The sequence below is a fragment of the Canis aureus genome, chromosome 11, assembly GCF_053574225.1.
Source record: "Canis aureus isolate CA01 chromosome 11, VMU_Caureus_v.1.0, whole genome shotgun sequence".
In the NCBI taxonomy this organism is placed as follows: domain Eukaryota; kingdom Metazoa; phylum Chordata; class Mammalia; order Carnivora; family Canidae; genus Canis; species Canis aureus.
Window position 1 is genome coordinate 31232185 of NC_135621.1, and position 20851 is coordinate 31253035.

The 20851-nt window shown below is 36.8% G+C and overlaps 1 protein-coding gene across 20 annotated transcripts in view; it reads left to right on the forward strand.

Moving 5' to 3' along the window:
* The window catches only part of RBFOX2 (RNA binding fox-1 homolog 2), a 274171-nt gene that overhangs the window by 237520 nt on the left and 15800 nt on the right, over nt 1-20851 (forward strand). For 10 of the 20 annotated variants that reach the window (XR_013389136.1, XM_077914673.1, XM_077914678.1 and 7 more), the window contains 6 exons: nt 8638-8730; nt 11531-11591; nt 14914-14967; nt 15087-15179; nt 16267-16411; nt 20111-20150. Coding sequence is in view for 19 of the 20 variants with exons in the window: in XM_077914673.1 (XP_077770799.1) it covers nt 8638-8730; nt 11531-11591; nt 14914-14967; nt 15087-15179; nt 16267-16411; nt 20111-20150 (486 nt within the window). In the remaining variant the exon portion in view is untranslated. Of the gene's footprint in view, nt 1-8637; nt 8731-11530; nt 11592-14913; nt 14968-15086; nt 15180-16266; nt 16412-16903; nt 16990-17721; nt 18868-20110; nt 20151-20851 lie in introns of those variants that run through there. The other 10 variants (XM_077914674.1, XM_077914679.1, XM_077914683.1 and 7 more) reach the window with 7 other exon arrangements.

Below are 20851 nucleotides of genomic sequence, written 5' to 3' on the forward strand. Positions count from 1 at the left end.
TACCTCTTCCTTTGAGTCCTACCCAGACTGGCAAGCTTCAGAATGTAGAATCCCTTCAATTACAAATAGTGAGTTGGGTTTTTCTGGCATCAGAATGAATGTACTAACGGTGCACAATTCGATACAGGTTTTCTAAGCGTGTTTTCTATGAGAACTGAACAATTTAATTAAAACTCATTTCCCCCTAATAATTTACTATTTTAAATTCCCAATCTATATTATTTGAATTTCAGTGCACTAAAATACGCAGCAGTGATTTTAGGAGTGAGGGAATGATGAAGTCTGACAGTGGTTCATTAAAACAATATTTAATAAACTGAGTTTAGAAAAGTTTCATTTGACCGTTTTCTTCCTTCCTCAATAAGTGAACTATGCCACACAAACACGATCAGCTATGGTCAAGCTTGTAAATACTGCCCTTGCTGTGTTCCCTTCTACTTAAATTTTTAGGTTAGAACAGTTTGAGTTAATTTTTCATTTGGTCATCTTTTCCTGGCTATTTGAAAATAGCCAGCCCTTGGCTATAATTAAATCTCTAAGAATATAATTTGAGAAAAGCTAAATAAAGTGAATCAGTGAGTTAATATTTACCTCTTCAGTTTCCTACTGTAAATTCACCATACCTTGGGAATTAATAGCCTATATCTACAGGGAGTTACATACCTCCTGCCCCATCTAAACTAACACAAATGTATGTACTGTTCTAATACTCCTGATTATTATTCCCTTCCTTTATAGACCACATCAACACTGCTAGTGTCTAATTCTGATTATAATAATTATTTGTTAATTATGAAAGAGGTAACTATACTCTAAGCTTCCAGTTTTCAGTTAAAACAAAAAAAAAAAAGATTAATATACCTATACAGAACTTTCTTCAGCACTTAACTTGGTAAGTATTTTTAAAATGAAATCTGTTTAGCCTATAATGTAAAACTATGCTTGTAGTTTCTTCACAGTGGATTTCTGGCCCTTTGCTTTCATTTTTTGTGACCTTTTTATCCAAGGTGGAAAAGTGACAATGGTTTATAGAGATGAGAAGCAACATATCATGAATATGTGAAAATTCTATGCTATACTGTTTATCCAAAGTCATAGTTTACATGTTTTTAGTTTTAAGTGTATGTACACGTACTGTTCTCAACTAGACCCCAATAACCCGAAGCCCAGTATGATTTCATCAGGCATTGGGGTCTTGCTCCTTACCAAGAAAATAAATGGATTGAATTCTTGTGAAGCAAAGGAAATTGATCTTTCTTAAGGCTTCTTTCTTCAAAGATTTGCTTACTACCAAAAATTGCTCAGTGTACCCAATTAGATTGCTTCTCCCCTGTAATTTTCATGTTTAAGTGACACATGCCTTCCTTTTCTCTTTGGGGACTCTAAAAGCATATGCCGCTCCCCTCAGTATAATGCTGTGTCCTCACTGCCTCTTTTAGTTCGGGCTGCTAAAGAGTAGATAAACGATGTACTGATTGGTAGCTGTTCTTAAAGCACAGAATTCAGAATTGCCTGGATCTGCCTTCAAGGACTGATAAAAAAAATCTGTCTTCACCTTGTGTCCTCCTTAACTGTCACCTAAAGTTCTTTGCTGGAATGGGTTCCTCAAACTGTTCTGCATTAACCTCATTAACAGAGGTTTATTTTGGAGTCAAAACCTGGGTACCTCTTCTGGGATCCACCTCACATAAATTAAAGAGTACTTTTCTTTTAGTAAATTAAGTTTATTTTCTCATTTCTTTTATGTTTGTGGTTGACTATAATATTACAGCGTGTCTTGAAAGGAACCAGAGATGAGACTTACTGGTTGTATTGTTCACTTTAGCGCTGCTCAGTCTTTTAACTGAGTGCTTTTCTGTATAGAAATTAGCTTTGTTGAATTTATTTTTGAACCAGTAATGGAAAAATGAGTCACAAAATAATTCTGAAAAAGTGATACTTACATATAAAACAATTATCAATAGAACAGTTAAATAATCACATGGCTCCAAAACAAAAAGCAACTCTTTACATTGTCTTCTTTTTTAGGAGACTGTCAGCCTATGGCTTTAGAACATACCCACTTAAAAACATAAGTGAACACTGTCATGCTGCCTTGCCCATCTCCCCCATCATTTTGCTGGTATTCTTTTTCAGCTTGGCCTGAAAAAATTGTTGAGTATCTTCCTTTTTTCTTCTTTGACCTTCATATCTAGATTTGGTTTTCCTAGGTTATGGAATGAATGTATATCATTTATATTCATATAAATGCAAAAATATATACTTAAACATTTCATGTGATTTTTTTTTAAATTTTTATTTATTTATGATAGTCACACAGAGAGAGAGAGAGAGGCAGAGACATAGGCAGAGGGAGAAGCAGGCTCCATGCACCGGGAGCCCGACGTGGGACTCGATCCCGGGTCTCCAGGATCGCGCCCTGGGCCAAAGGCAGGCGCTAAACCACTGCGCCACCCAGGGATCCCTCATGTGATTTTTTAAAAAATACTTTTTTTTTTTTACTTCATACTCCTTTGTAAAAACATAAAGTCAGTCCTATCTAATTTACTAGGATTAACTAAAACAAAGGTAGACTATCCTTTTGAAAATATGCAATTAAGATGTGTGATGAAAAATGCTACCCCTGTCAAAAAATTAAACTAATATACTCAAATAGAACCTAGAAAATGATAATACTGATAGGTATAACTTGGATTCTCCAGATGTCACCAGTCATAACAAAGGTTATTATTATAAACAATAGAAAGGTAATATATTGGTAGAATAGTCCCAGTTTGTAGCTTTCTTCTTGGCATAATTATTAATGTCCCCTTCCTCCCTATAATTGTTCCAGTTTGAACAATAAATTGTATTGCCCCTCTCCTTACAGATTCTTTGAGTAACAACTTTTAAAAAGCACCCTTTTCCAAACCATTATAAAAGAGAAGCGTGTTTTTCAATGACGAGACCAAAAAAAGCATAAATAGTTCATTAATGAACATAGTCACTAATACTCTCATGTATTCCTTTCCAGTATTTTTTCAAACATAGACTCAAACAGAATTCTAAATAATGGTTACCTAGTTCAACTTGACTTCACAATTCTCTGCTAAATACTTTTAGTGACTAAAAACTCATTGCTTTTCAAAATCTTTTTTAAGTTCTTATTTAAATTCCAGGTAGTTTATATACAGTGTAATATTAATTTCAGGTGTAAAATTTAGTGATTCAGCACTCACCTACAACTACCTTGTGCTCATCACAAGTGCCCTCCTTGACCCCATCACCAATTTCCCCCATACCCCCAACACTTCCCCTCTGGTGACCAGCAGTTTGTTCTTGAGAATTAAGTCTCTGTTCCTTGATTTGCCCCCCTCGCTCTTTTTCCCTTTTGCTCATTTGTTTTGTTTCCTTAAATTCCACATATGAGTGAAATCATATGGTATTTGTCTTTCTCTGACTCAGACTTCCCACCATTCTGTTCACTATCACCCAGCCCTATAGCAATTTGTTTGTGATAATTATCACATATAATTATCGTATTAAGAAATGTACACATTCTAATTTTTATATTTTCCGTAAAGTTTTGTCAACCTACTTTTGGTGTGGTTGTTGCTCTAAGGGACATGTATCATAAATACTGAATGTGAAAAAAATAAAAATAAAAAATACTGAATGTGTAGGAGTTCTTCACGTCTTCAGACAGTGCCAACTGTTAAAGTTCACTAAAGGACCACAGACTAAAGTATAGCAACCATTACTGAGATTTCTAGCAAGTTTTTATTACTTGTTTTTTCATTACTCTCACAGGTGGATATCTGGAATGATGGGGATCTGAATTTGGGTTAGCCTTCAGTTTAGGCTGGAGTCAGGGAAGATACAAGTAACGTGCTGTAATTTCTTGCCTGTTTCCCTGGATTTTGATTTCATGCAAAGGGAAATTATTTATTTCTTTCAAAATATGGTCAAAAGACTGTCTTTGAAATTGCACTAACTAGGCCTTTGCTTTTCAGTAAAATTCGATAGGTAATAAATGCTGAGTTGAAATGTTTCTCATTATACTTAAAACTGAATTAACAGTGCATGTATTTTCAAAGGGCTTAATTTATTATCATTTTTTTTTACCATCTTATGGGTTTTAGTTTTATTTTTCTTTTATTTATTTTTTAATTTCTGTGTTCTGGCCATACCCAGGAGAACGTCTGCTTTTGATTTCTCCCTTAAAAGTTACATGGTAAATTTTCTTTCTCATTCTTCTGAGATGGAAAAACAAAGATTATACAAATTTAAGAATATTTTTTACAATGCTCATTCTATTGCTTGTTATTTATTGCAGTCTGAGGCCAGACTAAAAAGGTGGCAGTTATTCGGCTCCTAGTCCCTTGATGATAAACGGATATTAAAACAGGTGGTAAAATGTTTGTCACCCTTGGTAGGAGTTTTGACCACAGTCATAATCCTGATAGATGCACCATTCCTCAGTTTTCACAAGACTGCTAAGATGGCGTTAAATCACTAATGTAACACTGGCATATTTAAATTACTGTCACAGAAGGAGTTTCGGAACTGAGAGCTGTAGTTTACAGTATAAAGCATATAGACATGCATTGTCCAGTACAGTGGCCATATTGAGCACTTGAAATGTGGCAAGTCTAAATTTAGATGTGCTTTGAGTGTAAGATACACGTCGATTTCAAAGACATAGCAGAAAAAAGGGATATTAAACATCTCATTAATGTTTTTATATTGATGCCATGTTGATAGTATATTGCATATACTTTATTTTAAACAAAATACACTTGAAATTACTTTCATATATTTTTACTTTTTTAATGTGGCTAGTAGAATATTTAAAATTATATATGTGGCTTGTATTATGCTTCTGTCAGGTATAGACAAACCAACATCTTTTTTTTATCATAAAAATATAAAAGTACTTTTTGTTTATCTGTTTTTTTATCTTCTTAAATACCTGAAATGTTTACTCTTGTTAAGAATTTGAGATTAAATCTTGGTTTGACTTTGTAGCTCTTCTAACTGGTTATTTTGTTTTCATGACTGATACATTATATAAACATTTTGAAGCTCTTCTAAGGATAAAGTGTTAGGTTTAGACATAATTTTATTAAATTTTTTTTCAAAGCAAGAGACCTAAATGACCAAACTTAATGTGAATTAGATTTCCAAGAAAGGACATTAAAACATAATTTCATGTAAGCATATTTTCCTGTTATAACTTTTCAAGCCTCGATAATCTGTGAATATCCTTAGCTCAATTCCTGGCACATTTTTGAAGTGCTAAATTTTATTGAAGAAATGGTACATCAAACTTTTTTTTCGAGCTTTATTTGAGTTAATATTCTTGAAACCAAATTGTAGTTAAGTTGATGGAAAATCTAAAGGTTCAACAGGAGAGGAAAGTTTCAAAGAACAGGACTCTAAAAATGCTGGCTGCACTTCTCAACTTTCTAATCACAGACTTCTGAGAGAGGTATGTGTTAATTTCCTATTGCCTCTGAACAAACCATCATAAAGTAGGTGGCTAAAAAAACACAGAGATTTATTATCATATAGTTCTGAAGGTCAGAAGTCCAAAATGGGTCTCACTAAACTAAAATCAAAGTGTTTCAGGGCTGCATTCTTTCAGATGGCTCTAAGGGATAATCCACTCCTTGTCTTTTCCACCTTCTAGAGGTGGCCCACATTCCTTGACCTTCCATCTTCAAAAGCCCAAAATGGCCAGTCCTGTCTTTCTCAGGCTACTGCATTCTGATTCAGACTCTCCTGTTTCCCTCTTTAACTTATAAGCACCTCTGTGATTACATTGGGCTCACCTGGATAATCCAGGATAATCTCCCTATCGCAAGATCATTAATTTAAGCACATCTGCAAAATCCCTTTTACCAGGTAAGGTAGTAACATTCACAGGTTCCAAGGATTAGGATGTGGACAACTTTGGGGGGCCCTTATTCTGCCTGCCACCAAGTCTGTTTATCTTCAAAGGAAAGAAGGAAATCCTGCTTACCTTTGTTTCATAGCAGGAAGTCCCAAAGTATCAGCAAGACCTTCCTCCTTCACCCTAGGTAAAGTTGTCTGTGAAGACTGCTTCATTTTGTATCTTTGGTGTCTTGATTAGCATTTCCTTTAGAACATAAGCACATCTGCTGGCTATGAAATGTCAATGCTTATGACACTACCCTGCATTCTTTTGCATGCAGTTACTACGTCACAGATGCTCTGTCAGCACATTACAGAGCAGAAGCTCACAGAACACATTTAGCAATTAGGTTTGAAAAAGAAAACTAGAAGGATTTGGGGACTAATGCAGTTAATAGAATACCGAACTTAGGTTTCAAAGCTTAATTTCTAATTTTCTCACCATTAGCTGTGGAAAGAAGCCACCTGGAAGGAAAAATGCTTTGTTGGTTCTTGGTGTTTCACCTCAGTTTGACTCACTTTCTTCATCTTAAAAATGAAAACAACAGATTTATCCTTTCTACTTCATGGTTGTATTTAAAAGACAAGTGTGTGAGTGTGAGGATATACAGATTTAGTCAGTCAAAATGCTAGTACTAAAAACCTCAGGCCTTAGTTTCCACATAATCTGTTATCCAGCCACTGACATCATTTGTTAATTTAACCCAAGGCATATAATGTATGAGGTAGTGAGAATCTGTTGGAATTCAGTTTATAATACCTCTACAGTGTGATATAAAAACTCATCGCTGTCTGTGACCTTTCTTGAAAGGTTTACTTAACTTTTCTGTTGGAGGAATCTCCAGGATTGGAGAGCTGGCTTCCTGTCTTCAGCAGATGCTAGTGTAGATAACAAATGATGTCATTAATTAGTAACTTGAGATAGGATACCTCTAGTTGTCAATGAAGCTGTAACATATTGGTATTAAAATTTGTTTCTGAAAATATGTTTCCATTGACATTTTCAACATACTTAACTTTGTAAGAAAAGTAACTAAAATGACCTGTACTCGTCCACCTCAAGCAGTGTACATTTAATATTTTCTGTCAGCTTAGCATTGAACTTTCTAGAGTTATTTGTGGTGATATACAAATTACAGGTAGAGATAATCCATTGGGATCCTCCATGGCCCGCCATCCAACCATACTATCATGTAGAATGCAAAGTAATCAGATCCTTCAAAATGATGGAGTTGCTTTTCTAAAATCTTACTGAGCAATGCACACTGTTGACCATCTCAGTTAAGAACACATTTTGTATATATATGGAAGGACTCATGGAGGGCAGCGAAGCAGAACTTCAGTAAAAATAAATAGCAAAGGGTTCCAGGTTATCTTACAGTGGAATGTTCAAAGAATGAATGCTAGAGGGACAGTAAGCTATTGAGAAATGAGGACTTTCCCAGAAAATCTTAAGAATTTACTAGTCTACACATGTAAATAGCTTGAAAGAATGTTACAGTTGCAGAGTGGAAAAGAGGACAAAGCGCCTAAGTTGGAACTGATCTAATGCTTGATGAAATAGTCATATAAATATGTAGTAAATCCTGCCGCTTTTGACATTGATGGTTTGGTTATGACCAAGACCGTCTTTTCAGATAAATGTGAATACAGGAGTAAGTGGGTTAACTCCCTGCTCTCTGTTTTGTCCACTTAATGAATTAAAGTTCTATATGATTTATTTGTATACAGTGAGCAAATAAATTACTTCTAACTCAGAGTAGCAACTTATTTTATGGCATTCCTTTTGTGTTGAACAATATACAACTGATGTCACTAACATAGATCTCATTTGCAGTGCCTTTGATTATTCCTTTTTTCCCCCTCTATATGGAAAATTACTAATACATTTAGTAGCAGATGTAGGCTTCAACAAATGTGTAATTTAGGCAAATTTGGATAAGCTATTTTCTGGAATTCAGCTGAACCTATTTTTACTCTGAGTACCAGTCTGGTTGTTTAAAATTCATTGAAGAAAAGGCATAATTGGCAACTGCTTAGTGATATTTTCATTAGCTTAGATGAAGATGGGTGCTCTCTTCCACACCTCATACCTACAGAATTGTAGATCGAGGCTATGTTTTAAATTATTCTCTTCCCAGAGGAATTGTGGTGATACAGGCAAACAGGCAAAGTGGAGCTAAAATGATGAGATCTAAAACTCTCCTTATACAGTGATTGCACCTAAATGGAAGGCTTCATGTAGAAGTTACTGGGGAATGACGGATTTAATTCAGTATTTTTTAGTATTACATAAAGGAACAGTAAATTAACAGGATGAATTGAAAGAGAAAGAGCATCTAAAAAATGTTCAGATTCTTGGTGGAAGAATTTGACCCGAGTAACTCTGTACCTTAATTTTGGTCTGGCCTCACATGCTTTATGTTTTATTTTATTATAGTTATTGTTGTTGATCACATTATCATTATTGTTGTTGTTGCTATTATTATTATTATTATTATTATTATTACTACTACTACTACTGCAGTTCTATATTCTGTTATTGGATTTAATTTCCCTTTACCAAATATGCATGGACCAAAAATGTGACTTTGGGAGAGTATTACTGAGTTGTTGCTGATGTCAGTTTCATACTGTGATATTTTTTTCTCTGTTTACCAAGAGATCAGTATTTCAATATAACGATGTGCATGTTTTCCCCCCTTCTCCCGCTGCATGCAGGGATTCGGGTTCGTAACTTTCGAGAATAGTGCTGATGCAGACAGGGCCAGGGAGAAATTACACGGCACCGTGGTAGAGGGCCGTAAAATCGAGGTGCATGTCTTCAATAATTCAACTTCTGGTTTATATTTTTATTTCTCTTTTTGTGTATTCCCTCACTTATTTCACATCTGGAGCCCTGTCTTGTGTGTGTGTCTGCACACACACATTACGTGTGTGTATGTCTCTGTGTCCTTCACATTCTTGCACTAAAATGTGTAAACGTAACACTTCTGTCCTCTCCTCATTTTTTGGTTGTTGGGGGGGGTTCATTTTGATTTACTTGTGTGCGTGTAAATGTGTATTTGTTTCTCATTTACTTTTTTCCTCCAAAATGTTCATCCTTCTGCTCTCTTGATTTTTTTCCTTTGCTTCAGTTTGCGAGACTCCGTATGAATACCTGTGATCAGGCCAAAATAAAACTAACTTTATGAATGTCTAAAAACTATCCAATGTGTGACATTGTGTCCTGTAATGACTCAAGGAGCCAGCCAATATATCCTCTCTCTTAGGTGGCCAGTTCGCCTCCATGGGCGTGTGATAAGCAAGGAAGGAGTACAAGACTGCAGAGGTGGTGGGGAGGGAAAAAAAGAACCCAAAACTCATGGAGTTTTTAAATACGTTTACAATCAAGGATTTCCACAGTTGATGGATAAAATCCTCAGACAGAGGGCTCAACGACAGCCTCATGGGGTTATTCAACCCTTTTTAATAACGCAGTGAAGGTTAACTGGCTCCTTTCCCCTTTCCCAGTTTTTAAAAGTATGAACTATAAAAGCCACCATTTTGAGTAAGATGTCTGCATATTTTGCTTTTTCCCTCCCTTTCCGATGGTTTAGCATTTAGGGCCCTTCACTTGACTCACTCTTTCCATGGTAACTATACACAATGCTGGCGATGGTGCCCGTTGGCGGTAAGTGAAACAAAGCACTAGAGAAGAAGCTTTTTCAATTGTTAATTACAAAACAATTAAATAAGAAAGAAAAAGTCCATCTGCCATCTCACATTAACACTACAAAATGTGATTTGACTTGTTCCTCTTCCTTTTCCTTTCCCCCTTTTATTTTCAATGCTGTTGAGTAATGCCGCCTGGACTTTGGATGTACATATTGTTTGTAGCAGTCTGAGCTGTTTGATTACTGACATCATGGTGATTTTTTTCCCCTTGCACATCTTACTCAGAGTTACTGAACTCCAAGTTTGGCTGGTTTTATTAATGCACTTCCTGCCCCTACTTCCTTTCCCCTTCCCCAGACCTCTGTCTGTAGCTCTCACTGTTCTTTCCTTGACCTTGACAGCTCTTCACTGCCCGTGACACCCATTTCTCTTTGCGTTTTCCCCTTCCTTCTTGCTCTCTTCCCCCAAGTTCTGTTCCCACTCTATTCCCTCTGTCTCTCCCACCCCTTCTCTCTGTTTACCTGCGGCTATTGGTCTCTTGCTGACTGGTGGTTTCTGATTGGTTCTGGCCATTTTTCCTTTTAGCGCTTGGTGCATTCTGCTCTAGCGGCTAGCGTAAGCTCTGACCCCATTCTAATCCTTGTCTATGAGAACCTCGCTCTTCACTTTCTCCCTTCTTTCCAAAACTGATTGTTTTTTCTTTCTTTTATTTGTGTGTGTGTGTTTTAACTGCATGCTCTCAGTCTCATCATTGTTGTATCCCATTCTTTCTTTTTAAATGTGAAATGTTTTATACTATTTGATGGGTCAAACTAGAGTAAATGGAGTTTCTTTTCCCTTACAAAGGAAAGTTCCCACTCTGCAAATCCTAAAAGACTTATTGAGACTTTTTTTTGGCCCCAGTTCCACCTAAAATTGGTCTTTCCATAACACAAATTTATCATCATACAAATTTAACTTTAATGTAAATTCCCAGAGGCAAGACATTTATATTTGATATGTTTTGGTAATTTAAAAAACTGGTCTGTTCTCCGACCTGACAAAACGGTGTACAGCCAGGTTCTATGGTGATACTGCACCCTCCTTGCAAGAGCTTTAGGCTGGTTCTGACACTGGGCTGCAGTCTTCTGGCTTTGAGGCTCCATTCATCTTTTTGTCATCAGCGCCATCCTTGTAACATCTACTTACCCTAGCACTGAGAATGCTCTAAATTCTGCACTTCTGTAATGAGGGTGGAGAGAACCATAAAACAAAAGAAACTGAAGCTTCATTTTTTTCAGTTAATGCCTCATTTAAAGACCTTCTGAAAACCTATTCTTAAATGGATAGACCACATAGTCTAGAAAATTCAGAATGGTCCTCAGTATGGTCAACATGGGATTCTAAGCTCTGGTCTTTTGGGTTTTTTGGGTTTTGCTTTTTGTTTTTTTGTTTTGTTTTGTTTTACAAACAGTAAAATCTTACAGTCATCAACAATTCTGAACATTAGTACAGGTGAAATCCATAGATTTATTTTCTTACCTTCCTATAAATCTATTTCCTAACCCATGTGGCAAGCCTCTTTTATTAATGAACTTATTAAGTTCATTTGCAAACAGAGCTGTTTCAAATTTATTTCTTCTGTGTTTTCCATAATTCGAGACTTCTCTGTTTTAAGAGATCTCCAAAAGAACTTACGAATATATCTTTCCTTTGGAGTACTTATTGCTAAAATAGCCCGAGTTTTCCATTTGGAGACCAAGAAACTGCATTTTACTCTCGTTAGCCTCATTTTATAAACACTTTAATTAAAATACTATATACCAATATTTTATATTGCTATATTAATTATTTAAATCAATGTTCTCTGAAATTTACATTTTATTAAACTGAGTGCTGTGTTATCAGATGAGCAACTCCAGGTTCCCTAATGTGGTCTACTTTCTCCCTACCCCTTCCTTTTTCTTTGTATTTTTAGGTGAATAATGCTACAGCACGTGTAATGACCAATAAGAAGATGGTCACACCATATGCAAATGGTAAGAGGTTACAAATCATCTTCAGAAAGATGTCACTTACTTTTGTATTAATATGTGGACTTTTGGTAATCATCAAAGAATCTCTTGATTTCAGTCTTATGGCAGTTTAATTTAGATTGAAGTATTTTCTTTACTAGGAGAGTATTTTTACCGTTAACTTTTTTCTTAGAATTAAGCTAAGTTTTTCAGTAATTCAGCTGTTATGGTCTCCATAAAGTTCCTCATACACAGTGCAAACACGTCATTTGAGGTTACCTATCAACCCAGTGGGGTCCCACTGGGGCACCCTCATTTTTAACTGCTGTAGTTCTTTGTGGTAGGATAGGCTTCTCCATAATACATGCCCACCAATGCTTACTTTTAGTACTGAGCCCTCCCTGCTCCTGAGCATGAATGGAATAATTCTTGACCCCTTGCTCTACTTTTAAAGGTAGGCTCTAGAGTTAACAGCCATGATGCACATGGTTTTCTATCTTCTATTCCATGATTACATGTTACATGGTGGGTTTCATAAATATTTCTCATTGAAAAAGAAACCTTGTGAATATTGTGCCTAACAAAAGCAGAACCTTTACATCACTTGTCAGTTTAATCTAGACTCATTTATCTAAATGAGATAGAATTTACTTTGAGGGCAGCCCCGGTGGCCCAGCGGTTTAGCGCCACCTTCAGCCCAGGGTGTGATCCTGGAGACCGAGGATCGAGTCCCACGTCAGGCTCCCTGCATGGAGCCTGCTTCTCCCTCTGCCTGTGTCTTTGCCTCTCTCTCTCACTCTCTCTCTCTCTCTCTGTCTCTCATGAATAAATAAATAAATAGTTTTTTAAAAAAAGAATTTACTTTGAATCTGCAGTGCAGCAGTGGTTTTGCCAGCTGTGTTCTGCAGGGCCTCTAGGGGAAGGGTGGAAAGGAAACCCATGGGTTGGGTCTTGAGGCCTGCAGCAACTCCTGTGTCATATATATTGGGGCTCTGCATGAAATTTTATCTAGAATCAAATGGGATATTTTCTGCTTTTAAAAAGTTTGAATCTACTGCTAGATGAGTATTGTATTTGCTGGTAATGTCCTAAAATCAAGTGTAAGAATCTTAGTATATTCCATGATGTCTCCAATAGATAGATTTAGCCCAGCTTCTCAAACAGATGGTACAAATCAGCATAATTTGCATTTATCAGCATAATTTACATTTTGCCTACCCATTTATCAATGGTCTATCTTGTGATACCACTGCCTCCCCCTTTACCTCTTGTTTTTTTTTTTTCAATGCCCATAACAAAAACAAGTTTCTGCAATTTTGATAATAACTCATGTAAACAAAATAGGAAGGAGAGGCAAAGTTACATTTCCTTTAGATCCAGGGAGAATGCTGTGGTAGAAAGAGTCACTGACTAGAATTGAGAAGACAGAAATTCTACTTCTAGATTTGACTCATTTTACTCTGTCAGTGGACCAATCTTTTTAACCTGATTCTGTTTTCATCTCTCTTAATTGGTGATCACAGAATTTTAGCACCTGAAGCCTCTATAGAAGTCATCAAAATCCAGCCCTCTCTTAGCTTATTATTTAGGAAATTAAGCCCAAAGAAGTATAGTACTTATTCATTGTCCCAGATGTGGTACCTATCTTACCTCTCCCCTTGGGTTTTGTGAAGGTCAAAATACATTGTAAATTTGTACAAAACCAAACATACAAAAAAAAAACTAAACGTACTCAAAGTATTATTGACAGCATACCATTACATACCATTATTAAAATATGTAATATACTTAAGGGAATGCTTAAGTAATGGTGCCATTTGCAGGAAGAAAAAAGTCATTTTTTAAAATATTATTCTAAATTAATACTCAAGCCTAACCAAGCCAAACTTGAGAGACCAACAGCTGCTTGTGGTTTAAAGCTTCTGAAAAGAGTGCGCTAGATGCCTTCTAGTGAAGTCTCAGCGATTTAGTTTACATTGGTTGGAATCACTTGATTTGTCTGACATTGTAGAACATTTGTGTTCTTACAACTCCAGTAACATTTGAACTGAGGTATTTGCCCAATTTTTATGTAAAATCATGTGTTCACCATCTATGAGCACATAAAATAATGAACGGGGATTAGATTGGTTCAGGATGAATGAGTTTTCTCTTGAATACTGTCTCCAGTCTTTAAGAAAAATAATGGAGTATGTTTGCTTATTTGTGTAAAATTCAATAAAAGTCTATTGATTAAAGTTTTCATATGAAATTCTACTCCTTGGGGATCCCTGAGTGGCTCAGCGGTTTAGCGCCTGCCTTTGGGTCAGGGCATGATCCTCGAGTGCTGGGATCGAGTCCCGCGTCAGGCTCCCTCCATGGAGCCTGCTTCTCCTTCTGCCTGTGTCTCTGCCTTTCTCTATGTGTCTTTCATGAATAAATAAATAAAATCTTTAAAAAAAAAAAAAAAGAAATTCTACTCCTTAACTATCAATGGGCAGTAGTACATTTTTCTCTTTTTAACGTCTGCTATATTTCTATAAATATGAAAAAGGGGGATGAAGAAATAAAAGTTGACACCAAACCTAATGTTTGCAAGTACTTAAAGTTTATAAATGCTTAGGTTGGTACTCAACAGCAGTCTAGTATCCTTTAGCTAAAACAACTAATTAAGTATGTTTATTACCACTTAAAATCCCAAAAAATGCATGAAATTGGGGATGTACCTTGAATTTTATTACTGAGTGTCTCTTCTTGTTCACTTGGCTGAGGTTAACTGCACCGAAATTCCATTGGTAAATCCCAAAGAAAGGGGATTTTCACTTACCTAGATTTCCATCAGTATGGTATAAGTGAACAGAGTCAAAGATCAGCTCAAATTTAAATTCAGAATATACCTTTATAAAGCAGTGAGAGTAGTAAACAGTGTGAAGATGATGAATAAGAAAGTGCATCACAGTGTGGTGTACAATGACATATATTCTGCCTTTCTCATTTTTCTAAAAACAAAGAATTTTTTTTTCAAAGAATATGTTCTAAGCAGTTCTATGAAAGAGACGAAACCAGAGCCCAGGATTTACTTTTATTTCTTACATTTCTTTGTCCTTCTCTTTCCTCCCACCCAGTTTTTCTCCTCCCCGTTTGCCCCTATACCTGCAACACCCACCCCCCCTTATCATCCCTTCCCTGTGCTTGTTCTGCTTAAAGATGCTCAGGTGTGGAAGTGACCCATCAGCTGGCGTCTACAGAGAAGATAGTGTTGGGTGGAGCTTAAATGCAGGGATGTCTGGAGCCAGCTTTCACATGCCCTCATCACACCTTTTCCTCATGGAGTCTTAAATGCTCTCTGTCCTCTCTTCCATTGCAGGTTGGAAATTAAGCCCCGTAGTTGGAGCTGTATATGGCCCTGAGTTATATGCAGGTAGTATTTCATTAATTTTTCCATTTGGCCTATTGACCATGACAACATCTGTTGGTTTTCGATCTACTATTCCTTTGTAATCTTTTTGCATTTTTTTTAATTTTTTTAAATGCAATCAGCATCCAGCTTTCAAGCAGACGTGTCCCTAGGCAATGATGCAGCAGTGCCCCTATCAGGAAGAGGGGGTATTAACACTTACATTCCTTTAATCAGTAAGTAGCCTATGTTGGCCTGGCATGGATTTTGACTGTTGTGAGTAAACAGTGATGTGTCCTAGTCTTTTTCTTCTTCCCCAAGTATAATATATAACTGAGGAGGAGGCCTTCTCAAGAGAGTTAAATGCTGTCACAGTGTCCCATCCTGCTTAACCTGTGTGAGAATCTTTCTGACCAGATACTGAGATTGCCACGAAGCATAAATAGTTGGAAAAGGTCAAGGGGATTGAGGACATGTGTAGAACATTTTAGTCTGCACTTGATTTTAAAACCAAAGAAATAGATACTTGTGGAATATAATATGCATGTTCTCTGCAGGTCAGCTTTGGGCTTTTTAGTAGAGTATCATTTAGAAGCACCTCCAGCATTAATGATTATTCTCCCTCTGTTGATACCTCTGAAGTCATTCTGACCTGAGCCATTTTGCTCTAGCAAGGTATAATTAAAAAGAGTTCAGTGAACATGGAATAAATGTCTCTGTGTGCTTTCCAGAGGATAGCACATTTAAAATAGACCTTTAGAAACTTTCTGCCTCTCTGAAGGCCACAGGATTACAAGGGAGAAGTCGTTTTCCTCTCCCCTAACATTTCTGGATTAAAACATTTTAGATAAAAGAATAAAATGGACTAATGAAATATCTAAAGATTATTGTATGCCTTGGAGGTTGGCACCACATACAAACACAAAAGACTGCTCTTATGAAGAATAATTATTAAGTGCACATAACAACATGTGAAAATAAGATTAATAATTGGCCAGTTAAAGAATTAATATCAACAATTTAAACTGCCTGCAGAAATTAAAAGTCTTGTCTCTTACTACGGCAGTAGTCCTCAGAGCTTCTTGACCTCTTTCTCACCAGCTTGCATTGTAAAGGCCAGAATTGTGAAGGAGCAGAGTAAACTCACTCAAGATTGGATGATGAACGGAGCATGCATCATTAGTTTTTGCATATTGGGTCTCTCAATTTCTTTCTCAGAAAAGATGTGATAATCTCTTCCAACCTTTCCTGGAATTGGTTCAAAGCAAGTTGTGATTGTACCCCTGCTATTGAATTCAAGTTGACATTCCTGTCATATTTTGGGTCTCCCTTTAGTTCCTGGCTTCCCTTACCCGACTGCAGCCACCACGGCAGCCGCTTTCAGAGGAGCCCATCTGAGGGGCAGAGGGCGGACGGTATATGGTGCAGTCCGAGCGGTACCTCCAACAGCCATTCCCGCCTATCCAGGGTAAGCACTAGATTCCAAAATAAGCAGCTGGACAGAAAAGAATACCATGGCCCTGTCACAACTTCTGGGACGTTGCCGTGCTACATTGTAGAGATTCTATGAATATTTGTAAATTAATAGATCAGATGGCAAGAATCAAAATATACCATTATCAGTATATACAAAATATCGATTTGTTATATAAATCTTCATTTTGGCCACCTTAAGCCCTCGTAGTAGTGGCTTAAGACAGCAGCCAGAACTGTCTTGTGTTTACTAGCAGTGTGTTGGCATGGAGTTCACTCAGCATCGCACGAATATGGATTAACACTACTGCAGAGAACAAAATAGGAACTCAAGACTGTAGTACGAGACTGCATCTGCTGTGCTCAACCCCCTTATCACTGCCCTGTGTTGGGGCTGAGGCTACCACATCGCCCTCCCTTTTGGTTTCACTGCCTGGGTGGTGAGCAGCAGAGCTAGCTACCCACAATGGATTTGCTTTCTTTGTAGGAAACGGATTAAAAGAGGTTAATTCAAAGATGAACCAAGTCCAATTGAATCCAGGGAGAAAGGGAGAAGTAGGAAGAATTAAACTACAGTTGGCTTCTGAATGATGGTAAAACAACTAATGTAGCTGAGCATCCTTCACCCTTTGATTTTTGTATGGAGGGTGTCTCATGCAGTGGAATGATTCCATAGCAACAAATAAATCCTTTGCTATTGAATGGGGGAGAAGGAGTGAAGATAGCAGGTTTTGTTTTTAGTTGTTTCTCAGGATCAGCCTAAAATGTATATATATATATTTTTCTTTTTTATAAAGAGTGGACTTCAGTAAGTTAGTTGTACCAAGGACTTTCTTTCTTCAAAGATGTGACATTCGTGTTCTTCATCTTTTCTCTGCCTATGACAGGTTTTTGTCCATATTCTTCCTGAGGAATAAACGTAGGGGCAGAGGAGCCTATTCATTCCTACTTAGTTAAAACACAAAGGGAAAGAGCCTCCTTTGTAGGTCCTTTTCTGACAGCAAAATTGGCTTTGAGGTATACTAACTTAGCATTCATTTCTAGACCAAGTGGACATGCCATTAGGGGTGCTCCGTTACATAGATTTAAAGCATTTTTATTAGACAAGTGTGCATGTTGAAATGGACAGACTCCAAAAGCCGCTGGAAGAGAACTGCTTTAGAAATAAACTTTTGTTTGCAATTTATAAATGTTTAAATCCCATGCATTCCATCATCTCCATCTTCTGCCATTACTTGCTTTTAATTTTATTCTTTCTTCTCTCAATTTGACCTTTGACCTTCAACCTCTGACATCTCTTTAAAGAAGTGAATAAAGATGCAGTATTACTTCATCAAGAAATACTCAAGTAAAACATAAAAGCAAACCTTTTGGAAGTTCTGCACACCAGGAAAAATTGTTCATGAAGCGCCTTCCATTTCAATCCAAGAGAGTTAACCGTCATGCTTGCAAAGCGATACCACTCACCAGAAACATGGGACTTCTTTATTTTGTAATTTTCCTGAGTTACTTTATAAAAACGGTTGGATTTGTTCCTACTCGATGTAGCTCACTTCAGTATATTGGCCAAACTTGAGAACCCATTCTCTGTGTCAGGATTGTGTTCGCTCAAAGATATTTTATCTTTATGTCTAACCATACCAGTCTCTGCATTACATTGAACGCTGATTTCCCATGTTTTCTTTTTTATTAACTAAACCACCAGTTTACATGGAAGATGGCAAGGAATAAGTCCAGTATTATATGGGGAATGGCCTAAAATTGCTTTTAAGCTTAGTAAACTAATTTCATCATTAATCATTGTGCTCTAGCCTCCTTGTGGCATTTGATACAGGGAATATTAGAATTCTTCTAGAATTTAGGTGAATATTCCCACTGAGTGATACAATTTAGGGTAAACTTGATTCATGTTTTTAATGCCACCATCCCTCTCTGTAGAAGAGATGTTTGTAAATTTTACCTGTATTCCCTACTGAAATAATCAAAAGTTAATTAATCACCACTTGGCTTCAGTGCTTTCCATTCTGTCAGCTTTCTCATTATGAACAGGTGTCTTTTTTACTAAAATGTAGTTGAGTAGCAGATTACTTTCTAATAATCAAGCTTTAACTGCAATTGGAAACTATGAAAATGGATAGAATATAGTAGCAAAATGAGCATCACAGTTGAGTTTAGTCTGCCTGTTGTGTAATACAAAGGCACAGCATATTTGGGGCATTGCACAGTATGACCATCCTATCCTGTAAACCCAACAAAATGTCATTGTAAGTAGAATTCGGAAACCTTCCAGCTACCTGCAAAAAGTAAATTATTTCATATTCAAGTTAAAAATATGATTTAAAGACCTCACTTACTAGTTTATTTATTACAACAGAGAAGATAGTGGTTAAATTTGCCAGCTTGTTTAGTTGAATAAACAATAAACATATCCAAATCTTGATTTAACAAATATGAAGTAGAAAGTCTTATCTTTTATCTCTACTGCTGTTCCATGTCTTTTGGTCCCAAAGTAATGTTTTGGGGAAGTCTGTATGCACAAAAATACCTCAAAAGGTTTGAAATCTTTGATTATAATAGCTTAGTTTTGCCCAGGATTTAAAAAAACAAATTCATGTATTTTGTTTGATACAAATTCATTTTTCTAAACAGGAAAATAAACCCTTCTATTGCTAATCAGCTACTTTTTCAGTTTGATCCTTTTAATAAATAAAACAGGATGATCCTTGGTCATGCCCAGAGCGTCAGTTATCAATTCTATTTTTCAGAGTTCAATGAATGCGCTTATGGTCAAAAAAGAACCCTTAAAATCTTCCAGTTCCTCCTTCCCACTCTGGATTATATTGTTACTATCTGGGATCCCCACTGCACCTTTCAATTCTTGGACCTTGGACCAATCACCTTAACCTTTAGCTCATTATCTCTGCTTGTGAAAGCAATGCATTGTGGGTATTTTTGGTTGTGTTTTTTTTTTAATTACATTTCTCTGTTTACTTTGGTCAGAATTGATTGACTTGTTTTTCTGAGGTGTTGCATTGGTTCTTAAAATGCTGAATAATAATACTTTGCATGCTTGTGTGATCAGCCAAATCTTATCGCATGTCTAATGTGCAGGGTAAAAAAGCAGGTGATGTATGGATATCAAAAAATGTGCATACTTCTAGGAATGTGAAAACAAAATACTAAACATAATTTTGAAACATCCTCTATATACAGGTCCTGCCCTCATTCTTTAGGTTCTTTTTTTTTTCACGTTAGACCCCTCCCTCCATGCTTCTTCCCACCCCATACACATGCAGTCATTTTGAAATTTATTCCTAGGGCAAGCTTTTTTAAAAAACAAAACAAACAACTCCGGGTAGGAAATTTGATGTTTCTAATCCAGCAGCCTTTCAATGGTTCTGTTAGGCCCTCTGGGAGCACTTTTTATGGTTTTAATCTTCCTATAATTCCCAAGTATCCAGGTATTCACTCCAGTTTTGCGCTCCTCTGCCTCCTCGCATGTCCTGGAGCTGTGTAACGTGCGTGTGCACTTTCACATTTCTCTCACTGACGCGCTGTGGCCCCCAGCCCCGGTTATGTATTCATACATCACCTGCCTGTGTAGAGCGCATGTGCATGCTGCCGTCCTCAATAACCGGAATGTGTTTCTGTTCTTTTGTTTTTTTGTTTTTGTTTTTGTGTGGATTTTCTGCAGTGTGGTTTACCAGGACGGATTTTACGGTGCTGACCTCTATGTAAGTACACATACCGGGGCCTTCTCGACCCCATTCCCTGACAAGCCAGCCTTTTTTTTCTGTTTCTTTGGTTTGGTTTGGTTTTTTTTTGTTTTTGTTTTTGTTTTTGTTTTTTTACATATAATTTAATTTTTATTTTCTTTTTCCTTGTGGATATATATATATATATATTTATATATTTAAGAATGCAAGCATGCTTCTCTGCCACTGCGCTTGACCCTGGGTGCAAAAACTAAGCCTTTGGGTTTCCTGATCATTGCTAGAGTCAGTCTACTGGACATATTCTTTTCCCTTCCCTATACCCACAGATGTTCTATGTACGAGTGATTTATTTGCGAGATGATCAGCAGGTTTAAAGTCTTTTATTACTGTCGTATCATGTGCATACATAAATAACAGGATAGTTATATTAGCTTAAACCAGCTCTCTCTCTTTTTTGCTTTTCTTCTCATTTCATATCCCTCTTTAGATCATTGGAGCTTTGAGTTATGTAGATGGCAGTAAGCTTTCTAAACTATGTTTTCCTATTTTACATATTTTGAGAAAGCATTACCCTGTGAAAGAGAAGGGAGGAGCTGATGCCCATGAAGAGTGGGGATAATGAGAGGAAACCAAACACAGTGCTTCAGGCCTTGCTTTATCCAAAGGTCCACAGCTGGCGGGTCTCTTCTTAAGAGCCATCTGGAGGGAAGCAAGTGGCA